At 43.2% G+C, this 12,902-nt stretch overlaps 2 protein-coding genes across 2 annotated transcripts; both read left to right on the forward strand.

Moving 5' to 3' along the window:
- The first annotated feature begins 227 nt into the window (after nucleotides 1–227).
- LOC6549182 lies at nucleotides 228–1,583 on the forward strand. The gene has a single exon (XM_001975706.3). The coding sequence runs from the start codon at nucleotides 358–360 to the stop codon at nucleotides 1,522–1,524; it is 1,167 nt and encodes a 388-aa protein (XP_001975742.1). The 5' UTR covers nucleotides 228–357; the 3' UTR covers nucleotides 1,525–1,583.
- Nucleotides 1,584–4,935: 3,352 nt separating this feature from the next.
- Nucleotides 4,936–6,824, forward strand: LOC6549180 (L-lactate dehydrogenase B chain). The gene has a single exon (XM_001975705.3). It carries the CDS (start codon nucleotides 4,959–4,961, stop codon nucleotides 6,042–6,044), a length of 1,086 nt encoding a protein of 361 aa, XP_001975741.1. The 5' UTR covers nucleotides 4,936–4,958; the 3' UTR covers nucleotides 6,045–6,824.
- The last annotated feature ends 6,078 nt before the right edge of the window (nucleotides 6,825–12,902 follow it).

A 12,902-nucleotide genomic window follows, 5' to 3' on the forward strand; every position in this document is an offset into this window, starting at 1 on the left:
TATTTGTATTTCTCATCTGGAGACTGTTTATCTAGGTCTCTTTCAGTTTCCTTTGATTTTCCCGTATTCATCAGCCCCAGAAACTCGAATCCCTCTTGAAAAACCATTTCTTTTGTTAACAAAATCCAGGTAGCGAAGGGTAATCGCATTCCTGCTCGTCGCGTAGGTGGGAAATTCAGGGGAAATGCGTGATTTTCTATGGCCCAGCAGGTAGGCTTCCAGCTCGTTCCCATGAATTCAGATGAAACACAAATGGTGGGTTCCCTAAAACGAGATTTGCTCTAGAGTTCAAAGTCTACCTCAAACGCTTTTCGACTATCACGGGTTAGTTGTCCTTAAACATTTGAAGTGAACGGAATGATTGGTGTGGTAATGCGTTTTCTCTGGTCCTTGGCCATGGTGCAGTGCATCCAGGCTAGAGTGTCGATGCTGCCTCGCTTTTACGGACAAGACAGTGCTATTATAGTAGACATCAATAGAAAATTCCCACCTAGAATGGACTCCAAACTGCAGAACGCCTTGTACTACAACCTGCCGGTCTACAAACTGATTAAACCCACCGCAACAACTACGACGACCACGACGGCTGCTCCGACCTCTGGCTATCCTGCTGATCTCCTGGACCTTGCTCACAACAAGCTGGGCCTAAAGGAGCTGCCCAGTCTCGAGGAGCTGGGCGAGATGATTGGCACGGATGGTGCCAGCGAGACCATAGATTACATACGCACGCTAACTGGAACTGAAGAGGGTTTGGCCCTGATGAAACAGTATCTGGATGCGCTGCACTTCGAGGAGGCGGAGGAGAATGTGGCAGAGGAACAAGAGAAGGCTGAGGATGACGACGACGATGATGACAACACCATGGGCAATGCCAGCTACGATGAGATGCCCCAGGAGAGATCCACCACCACAGCAGATCCCAGTCCCGAATTGAGTTTAATGCAGCGTTTCGGCGACTTTATGAAGCAGTACAACCTGTGGTCTGGTCAGGTCATCACGACCACCACTCCTGCTCCGTTCATCGCGCCGCCAGTTGGCTCTTTCCAGCCGGTTTTCGTGCCACCCCCTCCAGCTGGCATGAAACCCCTGCGTCCTATCCTGGTAAGGCAACCTCTGCCGTATCACTATCCCATTCCACTGCGCCCCGTGTCGTTGGCCACCACGAAGCCGATCCAGGTGCCCACCACCACCAGCACGACGACGACCACCCCTGCTCCTGTGACCAAGCCACATCTCAACACGCCCAAGCTGATCATGCAAGAGGATGCGGAGGGCAAATACTCAACCCTGCCTCCGCACATCCAGCAGTTGGCCAAAATGGCTAATATCTCGCCCCAAGTTGTGGAAATCTTTCTGGAACGGCAGCCCAAGCTGGCCGAACTGGCCAAGCGCCTGAGCACCCTGGCCCTCAGTCCGGAGCAGACCCAGGCCATGGGCAACCAGGTGCTCAGGGCCGTGCAGAACGCACTGCGCAACAACGATGATCTCCAGCGGCTGATCGAGGCGTCCGAGGCACTTAAGTAGGCGGAATGTGGGACTAGTCTTAATACCATTTCAAATGAAATACATTTTCCATAAACCAACTGCTTGGGTGATCTTATCTTGCAATATTTAACTCACAATCAAATGAGTTTGGAAATAAAATGGGGATGTGTGTATGATCTTATATTGAATCTATTGCAAGTTGTATAGCTTATGGTTTCCTCTATATACAATGTTATATATCTCTATATTATCTCTCCATATCTGTATACCTCTATATTAAATGGGGAATTTCCTGCGAAAATTGGAGATCATCATACATATGTAGATATGATATACGTATTATGGGTACATGCACACGGATTTCATAGGCTTGTGGTTCTTAAGGGGTCAAGCACGTTTTATAACCTTTAGCATAGATTTTCAGATTATGATATTGTGGTTAGTACCTCAAAACGCAAAGCTCTTATCCGCAGATGTTAGTCAGCACGTTATTAAATACTACCTATTTTTTCTAGCGTTTCTTGCATAACTGTGGCTTATTTGGGAATTCGTCCACAGTTTAATATTATTCAACGCATGCTGGTTAATAGAATTGGTATTTGTGCAACAATTAAAATGAAAAGCAGTGCCAGGAAGTTAGCAAAACGTTTCGGTAAGATTGTTCACAAGATTTCTATATGTCCTTGAAAAATAGCACCCAATTACCCTGGAAAATGGGCAAATGGGCGTGCATAGGACAACCCGGAATTACTTTATTAATTATATATATCTATATTGTTTGACAATTTAAATGAAACGCAAAGACCAGGAATTAGGTCAAGCATTTGGTAAGATTGTCGATGGGTTTGCTATGTGTCCTTCAAAATAGCACTCTGCTACCCTGGAAAATGGGCAGTAGAGCGTGCATAGGACAACACGTGGTTCCAGAAAATGAGAGATTCAACCATCTCCACGAGAAATAAACCGATTTGGATCGAGTCGCGGTGAAAAATCAATGGGCGGCCAGTAGTGAGACCTTAGCTGGGATTCCAAAATATGCCCAAACTTGTGGGGGTGTGTTCCACAAAATTAGTGTTATAAATATACCAGGAAAATTGAGCATTTTGAGCAAATGTTGATGATGGTACCCCTTATACAAAATGCAAAAATTTGTTAAAATTTGTTTTTCCGAAAATTATAAAATTAGTGATAGGAATAGTTAGCTATGTTTATTAGCAGCAAAAAACAGTCTTCATTTTAGCGGTGCCTCCTATTTTGGCCAAGTTATGGAGAAAACCCCGTTTGAAAATATCCGATTTTTGGCATGTTTATTTTTTGAGGTTTTTTTGCTAAAAAATAATCACTATTTTTTCGATAGCAAAAAACATAGTTGTCAAAACCTAGAATGCCATACCCCGTTGAATTCGTAACAAAATTTCCTATCGACCTGTATTCAAAAATGGAAATTCTAATTTTTTGCCATTTTTCGCAAATTTTGATGATGGTACCCCTTATAAAAAATGCAAAAATTTGTTAAAATTTGTTTTTCCGAAAATTATAAAATTAGTGATAGGAATAGTTAGCTATGTTTATTGGCAGCAAAAAACAGTCTTCATTTTAGCGGTGCCTCCTATTTTGGCCAAGTTATGGAGAAAACCCCGTTTGAAAATATCCGATTTTTGGCATGTTTATTTTTTTAGGTTTTTTGGTAAAAAATAATCACTATTTTTTCGATAGCAAAAAACATAGTTGTCAAAACCTAGAATGCCCTACCCCGTTGAATTCGTAACAAAATTTCCTATCGACCTGTATTCAAAAATGGGAATTCTAATTTTTTGCCATTTTTCGCAAATTTTGATGATGCCCTTATAAAAAATGCAAAAATTTGTTAAAATTTGTTTTTCCGAAAATTATAAAATTAGTGATAGGAATAGTTAGCTATGTTTATTAGCAGCAAAAAACAGTCTTCATTTTAGCGGTGCCTCCTATTTTGGCCAAGTTATGGAGAAAACCCCGTTTGAAAATATCCGATTTTTGGCATGTTTATTTTTTTAGGTTTTTTGGTAAAAAATAATCACTATTTTTTCGATAGCAAAAAACATAGTTGTCAAAACCTAGAATGCCCTACCCCGTTGAATTCGTAACAAAATTTCCTATCGACCTGTATTCAAAAATGGGAATTCTAATTTTTTGCCATTTTTCGCAAATTTTGATGATGGTACCCCTTATAAAAAATGCAAAAATTTGTTAAAATTTGTTTTTCCGAAAATTATAAAATTAGTGATAGGAATAGTTAGCTATGTTTATTGGCAGCAAAAAACAGTCTTCATTTTAGCGGTGCCTCCTATTTTGGCCAAGTTATGGAGAAAACCCCGTTTGAAAATATCCGATTTTTGGCATGTTTATTTTTTGAGGTTTTTTTGGAAAAAAATAATCACTATTTGTTCGATAGCAAAAAACATAGTTGTCAAAACCTAGAATGCCATACTCCGTTGAATTCGTAACAAAATTTCCTATCGACCTGTATTCAAAAATGGAAATTCTAATTTTTTGCCATTTTTCGCAAATTTTGATGATGGTACCCCTTATAAAAAATGCAAAAATTTGTTAAAATTTGTTTTTCCGAAAATTATAAAATTAGTGATAGGAATAGTTAGCTATGTTTATTAGCAGCAAAAAACAGTCTTCATTTTAGCGGTGCCTCCTATTTTGGCCAAGTTATGGAGAAAACCCCGTTTGAAAATATCCGATTTTTGGCATGTTTATTTTTTGAGGTTTTTTTTGCTAAAAAATAATCACTATTTGTTCGATAGCAAAAAACATGGTTGTCAAAACCTAGAATGCCATACACCGTTAAATTCGTAACAAAATTTCCTATCGACCTGTATTCAAAAATGGAAATTCTAATTTTTTGCCATTTTTCGCAAATTTTGATGATGGTACCCCTTATAAAAAATGCAAAAATTTGTTAAAATTTGTTTTTCCGAAAATTATAAAATTAGTGATAGGAATAGTTAGCTATGTTTATTGGCAGCAAAAAACAGTCTTCATTTTAGCGGTGCCTCCTATTTTGGCCAAGTTATGGAGAAAACCCCGTTTGAAAATATCCGATTTTTGGCATGTTTATTTTTTGAGGTTTTTTTGGTAAAAAATAATCACTATTTTTTCGATAGCAAAAAACATAGTTGTCAAAACCTAGAATGCTATACCCCGTTGAATTCGTAACAAAATTTCCTATCGACCTGTATTCAAAAATGGAAATTCTGTCTAGCCTAAAAGTATGCAATTAAATTCAAATTAGTTGAACAGAGTATGTGAAATATTAAATAATATAATAATATATTATTATATATTATAGTTATAAGGAAGGTAGTAAGCAACATAGTGCTGCAGACAAAAATTCATTTGGTTGCATCCCGAAAAGGCGCTACTAAGAATATCTGTAGGCTTAGTTTTAGTATTCCCTTTTCGGTCTCAAAATTAAAAATTAACAAATGGCATTAAGTCAGCTGATACGCCTGAACATGGCTCATATCCAGGCCAAAATGTGCAGTACTAAGAGCCTGTCCAGCAAGCCGACCAAGTCCTCCTTCGCCAAGTTGATGAAGCCCATGAAGGAGTTTAAGCGCTCGCGGATTCCGAAGATCAGTGTAGTTGGCGCCGGTCAGGTGGGCACGGCGATCAGCTGCATGCTGCTGCTCCGTAATCTCACCAAGCACCTGGTCATACTGGACATTAACTACGAGCTGGCCAAAGCGGAGGCACTGGACTTTCAGCAGGCCTCCGCCTTTCTGAGCGATGCTAGGGTGGTGCCCTGCGGCGATAGTGCCAACTCCAAGAATTCCGATGTGGTGATCATTACGGCGGGGGCACGGCCCTCCGGCAAGGATCGTTCCCGCCTGACTGCGATGAAAAAGACCGTCGAGATCCTCAAGAAGGCGGTGCCCAAGCTGGTGGAGCTCAGTCCCAAGGCCACCTTCATTGTCATCTCGAATCCCGCCGATGTTATGACCTACGCTGTCCAGCGGATTGCCAAGCTGCCCAAGCATCGCTGCTTCACCACTGGCTGCCACCTGGACTCGGTGAGGTTCCGCAACCTGATTGCAAACCGCCTTCGATTGCCTCCGTCTCAGGTGCACGGCTATGTGATCGGGGAGCACGGCGCCAGTGCGGTTCCAGTGTGGTCCAACGTCTCCGTTGCCGGCATCCGGCTGAATGATGTGGTCAAGAACCTGGCCTGCGGCGATGATCCCGAGAACTGGGCGGAGATCAACGAGCAGGTCGTCACCGGCGGACTCGCGGTGGGCAAAACCAAGGGCTACACCAACTGGGCCGTTGCCCTCACCTGCACGGATATCGTGCATGCGATGTGCGGCGGCAAGGGCAAGATCGCGTCCGTGGGCACCGATATGCAGGGAATGCACGGCATCAAGGACAACGTGGTGCTGTCGCTGCCCAGCCTGGTCACCGCCGGTGGCATCAGCCACGTCTTCGAGCTGCCCCTCACGGATGTGGAGCAACGCAAGCTGCTGGCCTCCGCCGACGTCCTTCTGGAGGCCCAATGCTCTCTGGATATTTGAACATTATTCATTTCAGTGGGGATTGGCCAAGTCAATAACGAAGCAGCTGAGCTACAGCTAACACCTTTGGAAAGTTCTTGGAAAAGTGAGCTGGAGGATTATATTAAGGATGGTTTCAAGGCTGTCGGGTATTACGAATTATTGTAAATATACCTTTTGGAAATCTGGAAATTCTGAAAAAAGAAAACCAGTGAGATCAAGCAATGTATTATTCTGGGAAATAGCCCAGCCCATAAAAACCACGCCCAAATCTCAAGTGGAAAGTGAAAACCAGAGAAGACCAGCTGTGGGAGCGAGTAGGCAAGCCCTTTGCCCTTTCCACTTTCAGCTAGAGCGAGCGAGATGAACACACACGAGTGTTTTGTAGACGAGCTACACATAAAAATGCAGCGATACCAGAAATCTTTTGCCGCTCTTTTCGTTTCTGTGGCCCTGTTAGTGGACGTCAAAAAATTTGTAATTTTCCCAAAATTTATGATTTACATCTCTTGGCGCAGTGACAATTCTTTCGAAGACTACGGATCCCCAAGGTCTTGGGGCAGGGCGGCCGAGAAAAATCGAAAGTCAAAGGTCTTGGAAACGAATAGGTGACCAGCGCGAATGAGAAAGCAGCTGACGAGCGCCAGCAAAGAAATGTGGAGATCCAAGACGCTGGGGGCCTTGCATTGCGCAACTTTTGGAGCCAAGGTCTACGAGTGTAGCAGGCGCCCACGAATCCCAGCAGCGATTAGCGATCGCGTTCCACTCAGCGCATTTTGTCTATACCAGCATTATTTTGATTTTTGGTGCCGAGGCGACGAAGCGAATCAAGTGGCTGATTGACCCCGGGGTTGCGGCACGCCAAGATTATGCAGCTTCCCATTCGATGGCTGCAAGTGTAGCCAAGTGTAACATGCCACCAGGCGAACAGAAGTTGGCCAACAGAACTCGGAGATTTTCAACGCCTCGTTGCATCGTCTGGGAAAATGTTCCGCCACGATTTTTGGGCTATTGTTGTTAGAAGCGAATGCGAAGACACGCCCACGCAGGCCCTCCCCCTAGCCCTTGAAATTTGTTTAAATAAATGGGAAGTGCTTAACACAATTTAGCTGTTTGTTGGGCTAATGGAAATTCACCAGGCGCACAGTGCGTGCAGAAAGTGCGCAGCGCCTTTTGATTTTCCAGCTACCTGCGAATAGATTTTCGGGCCTAAGACTTTCTCTTATTTCCTTATGTTTCCCTGTTGAATTGCTATAGTTTTTCCCCAAAGAGCACCTACAAATTTATGCAGAGACCCCCACGGCGCATGACAAATGTACATTTGTTTGTTTTGATTGTGTAACTACGAATAGGTTCGCATAAATTCGGGCTGGCTGTCGTAAGATACAAAATCTCCGAAAAAGAGCCACATACTTCATTTGCTGTGGACCTAGTGAAATGCGACAGTTTCACATGTGTTTTTGGGATTGCGTGGGAGGATCGTGGATGCGTGTGTTGGCATACTGACCGCAGGGAGTGTACTTGAGCAGGGGCTTCCCCGTGAATCTGTCCGCCTGCTCAAGTGCTACACATGGCATGGTCTGGATTTTGTCAAATTACGCGATGCTATGAACCGTCTCCGTCCATTTTCCCACACTGATTACCCCACACATGCCATCCTCTAGTTTCGATGTGCATCCGAGTGTGACCTTCGAACAGGCAACCAGCCAGCGCAGCCTGTATCCAATGCATCCAATGCATCCGATGCATCCAGCGCAGCGAAGTGCAACGCCATCAGTTTTTCCCACAGCCGAGGGCTCTGGGTTATATTTAACAAATGCATGAGAGATTTGGGTGCGCTGCGTTTTCGTTTCGGATGCTGGATGCAGTTTTCCGTGGCACGATCTACACCTACTATCAATTTTGTCCGCCTGCTCGGCCTGGCCACACTTCAGTGATCTTCTGAATGGGATTGGGGGAGATTATCTCCCCTTCCCATTGCTCTTTTGTAGAATTGGGCATTTGCCCTCTTGATTTTCTGCCAACCTGTTCCATTGATCTGTTCGGTCACGATCCAGTGATTTTTTCCTAGAACTGCCCTTCGACCCTTCAAATACTATTCCGTATAGATTTTCCACCCAAATCTGAAATCTGTTATTGGTTATTGATGCTGGCCTGGTCGCCTAATCCGTTTGGTCACAGCCCAATGATTTTCAATGGAATTTCTTAGGGATTATCGGTGCACCCACACACTTCTTCTGGCTGCCTTCTACAACATTTGTAAGCCTGTTCGAATGCTACAGTTTGTGTGACTTCTAACTCTTTCTATGGCATTCCATGTATTATTTTGTGGATTTAAAACCGAATTCATTCGTTGGATCCTTTTCTATGTCTTTGCTTACCTGGTAATCTGAGCCAGTTCTTTATGCCTGACTGATTCCTTGGAGGCTGTATGTGATTTTTCCTAAGAACCAGTTTTTGTATATTTTGGCTATTGATTTTAACATTTGTGTATACTACTTACTTTGAAAGCCTGGTACTTTGCCACAGGACGTTGCACATCAGTGATTTCCGAGAAAATGCCACCAGTATCTGCTGGAATCAATATATAAATGCAGAATGCTTTTTGGATGCTGTGTGATACATATATGCATCTATCTCAAAATGCATTCCCAGAAAAGGGTTGGGATGCTCAAAACTGTAGCAATATAACAGGAGAGCAAGAAACAGAACACGATTTTGGAAAACTAACACCTAACAGCCAAGGTAAAAGGGACAGTTTTCCAGGTATATTCCACCTATTTCTATGTGTTACGGTAGAAATCTGGTTCTTATGCAGGTGGTTTTCGGTGTGATTTCTGCATGGCAGTTATGTAGGCCTGTTCGATTCTCGGGCTTGGTCACGATTCATTGGTTTGCCAATAAAACATATATGTATACAAATTACTATATACACAATTTCATAAAAATATGTATATATTAATTTAAGACTGCATGGAAATCGCTGTGCTGGAACAAGAATTTTCCAGAGACTATTTAAGAGTTATGTTCACCTGCTTTATTTCGGGAAAATGGTTTCGCTTCATTGGTTTTCAGAATCTTCCTAATCCAAGGGAGCGGAAATATTTCCACATCTGATGCTGCACACCTCCCAGCCTGACCTTTGCTTGCTTAGAAATGTAGAAATGCCAAAGGTCACGAAAGTGTAGCATTTTAACAGGTTCGCAGAGTCCGGGGATAAGGGTAAATGAAGTTAATCTCAAGTGGCTTACATTCTAGGTAAGTGTTCTAGTTATGAAAAATCCAATCATTGCCCAAAGTGCAGATATAAATATTTAAATTGTAGCATGCGAACAGGCAAGCAACAAATGCCGCAAGCAGACGGCAGGTCAAAGGTGAGCCCCGAAAAGGTCGCAGGTATCTTTTGGGAATGATGCTGCACATTCTTAGTCTACAATTCATGCTAGCCCATTCGTCTTTGGGAGTTTGGTTACGGTTCCTTGATTTTCAGCCAGAGACGCAGACATCCGTGGGAGAATCCCACCAAAATGAGGTCGCTCATCTTTGGTGGGCGTGGATCTCCTGCTGCGATCGTTGACCTAAAACGCTTGGTAACCTGTTAGCTGGATACACACGAGTGCGCTCCAGCGATTTTTCCCATCATCGAGCGATGCTCCCTGCCTGCGGGCACTTTCTTCATCTCCTTCTTGAAGGCTTCTTGAGGTTGCTGTGAACCTGTTCGAAAATTATGCATCGATGCGCATCAGTGGCAATCAGGGCACGATAATAATGGGATGCTGCTGATGAGGTTATTCCTAAATTGACGTGGCTGTCTGGCTACCTTTCTACTTGTAGATTCAGCCAACTGCGGATTCTGTTCACCTGTTCGTCTGCTACACTTTATGCATGCCTCGGCAGTTTTCTAATTATGACTTATGATCGCTGGGATTAGACAAACAATGGTTCGTGGCACGTGGTTCCCAAGATGCTCTCTTTTTTGCCCGACCTTTTCCCACGATCCATTTGCGGTTGAGCCCGCGGGGCATGATCACCGCAAATCCCCTGCAGACACAACAGCCAAAGGCTTAAATCTGTATCATTCGAATGGGAGAACAGAACGGCCAGAACGAGTCTTTCCAGGTAGACCAGGTACCTGAGCAGAGAACTGAATATATTCCTGGCCCGAAATCTGAGCTGGCTGGGATGCTGTTGCCCTGATCGCGAGGTTCGACTTGATTGCACTTCAAGCCGCAGGCGTTGTTTGAATGTTTGAGTTCCTGGAAGTCAGCACAACAAAAGGCTGGATTTGATGGATCGTTTTTTGTTTGTTTTGCTAATTGATTTTGAACAGGCCAGCAGAAGTGGGTAGCAGGCGGCTAAGAAACCTTAAGAACTCACTTCCGACTCTTGGCAGAAGCACATTGCATCCCTTCTTCGACACACGCAAATTGCCATAATTGAGAACGACAGCTGTTTCCTGTTTATTTTAATACGGCGTGAAATTGGAACAGGCTGGCAGGCAGGGAAAGCAGGTTCCCAGCTCTTTGCACTTCAATGATTCTTCTTGGGCCAATCCATGGGCTATTGTAATTCGATGCGTGTCGAAGACCATTATGCGGCTCTTTGGTCTTTCGTCTTTGGCAGGCGGCACTGCGTAGACCCTTCTTCATTCGCTGCGAGCCTAGTGGAAAACACGAAATTATCGTGACAAACATCAGGGTTCATTAAGTCGCTTAAACATACTTACCACACACCACGATCGCCTTTCATGCCGCAACCATATGGAGTTAGCGAGTGTGAGAGAGAGAGAGTTCGGAGGGGCGTTTCCTTTGCCGCGGGCCATTTGAGACCCTATAATTTTCCAGTTGATAATCTTGCCTGATGATCGCTAATTGGCTGTCAAAGGGACAGGAACGCAGGGTAGCCTAGCAAGCAACTGGTGATGGGCAACAACTGGTGGCATGTGGAAGCCTCTGCGGGGTTGAAACACTTGGCGCGTGCCGCACTTTCTTAGGGTCTTCGAGCTCCTTTTGTCTGAAATTTGATGCTTGTAAATGTCTTGGGTCCGAACAGGAAAGTAGAGTTTGTAGAACGACGACAAGATGTTTTGGAACTCGTCTGGCTGGCGTTTTTTCGGCTCTCTTATTGCTGGTGGTTGAAGTTGAATTTGATTTTCAGCTGGGAGGGGAAAATGATTGCTGGCCTGTGCCTTATTGAATTACTTAATGATGCGTTCGAATGGGGCTGCGATGTTTATTGTTACTTTCCAATATTTATTAAGACCTTTATAAATCAAATTGCTAAACATTGTCAAGAAATAATAAAATTAAAAACATAAGACAGACTGCTTTAAAATTCCATTAAAATAAGTTGAGTTATGGAGTATAAAACTTCAGCCTTGGGACATTTTTTAACTTTTTTGTATTTCTACAACATTATAAATCAGAAAAATTACAAAAAAATTAAAAAAAAATAAATTTTTTTAAATTTGAATGCAGATATTTAGAGAATTGCGCAAGAAACATTTAGAGGTATGCCACTTTAAAATCCCATTAAAATAAGTTGAGTTATGGAGTACAGAACTTCAGCCTTGGGACATTTTTTAACATTTTTGAATTTGGCGGGTTTTTGGCTCTTGACTCCTTCCGCTGTCACATACTTTTCTACTAATCTTTGAGGCTGAGAATAAAAATAAATATATTTAAACATGTTGTAACTTTGAGTACTCATTTGGAATGTGTATTCCAATAATAGTTGCCAATTGGAAGGTGGGGGCCCAACGAAAGTCAAGTATTAATTTGGCTAACTCGTGTCTTAACTCGGTTTCAACTGAGCCTCTGCAGGCAGACTGACTTTCTGTTTTCCTGGTCGAGATCTTCGCTTGAGCATAAACAGTTCTCACGATCGCTCGCTCGGCGCGGAGAACATTCGTTCTTGTAACGGATAATGGCCAAGAATTTCCCACACGATGTTGACACAGCGAACCGCGACCAACCAACCAACCAACCAACCAACCAGACAGACCTTAAAGCCCTCCGCAAGCAAACAACAAACACACACATGTACACCCGTTCCACAGAGTCCACATCCGTTTAACGTAACGATCGAGGATCTCGTTAAGAGCAACTGCAGCCACTGGAGTGGAGTGGAGTGGCACCGCCGCTGGAAAGTGCGCGCGACCAACCAATTCTTCTGCGCTCCTGGTCCCTTTTCCAATGCCTCGATTCGGAGTTCTCACGCGAGCACATGCCAAAGCGAAAAAGGGCCAGGGAAACAATTAACAACTAATTTAGGCCTATGCATATCATTTTACGGAGAGTGAAGAGAGTCCCACGAGGAGATGGGAGATGCCTATCTGCAGGAGCTGTGGGAAAAAATACGTTACATTCCTTTCCTTTCCTTTCCTTTCTGCCCGTCTGGCGGTGCGGCATTTATTCCCACGCGATCCTCGACTCTCGTTTTTGTTGGTTTTTGGGTTTTCGCTTTCGTGGCGTACCCCGTAGATGCAGGGGTATATAGGTGCTGTGCAGGTATAGAACCCTGTAAGTTATAGTTTTCCTTTATATACCTTTAACATTAATATCTATTGTAAAACTGTACATTTTATTTTTAGAATAAAATGAATAAATTAAATTAGAATTAAATAATACTTTTAATACTAATAAATTAGAAATCACACTTTAAATTTATATACTTATTTTGTAATCTGATTCACAACATTCACGATTAGAACTCGGTATCTGATAGTCGGTATGTTATACCCTTTCAACGTTCTTTCTTGTTTTTTGTGGGTCTTCGTTCACACGCTCTGTGCGTAAAAAACTGAAGTTGAAGATATGGGAAAGGCAGGGATGCTGGCTCTCTTTGCTGATCGCCTGTTGCTAGATCAACAAAAATTGA

Source organism: Drosophila erecta, unplaced genomic scaffold (assembly GCF_003286155.1).
Source record: "Drosophila erecta strain 14021-0224.00,06,07 unplaced genomic scaffold, DereRS2 tig00000092-arrow-pilon, whole genome shotgun sequence".
NCBI classification, from domain to species: Eukaryota; Metazoa; Arthropoda; class Insecta; order Diptera; family Drosophilidae; genus Drosophila; species Drosophila erecta.

Bases quoted from the DNA above. Each gene is read 5' to 3' on its own strand.
- LOC6549182 (XM_001975706.3), top strand. From the start codon at position 358: ATGATTGGTGTGGTAATGCGTTTTCTCTGGTCCTTGGCCATGGTGCAG.
- LOC6549180 (XM_001975705.3), top strand. From the start codon at position 4,959: ATGGCATTAAGTCAGCTGATACGCCTGAACATGGCTCATATCCAGGCC.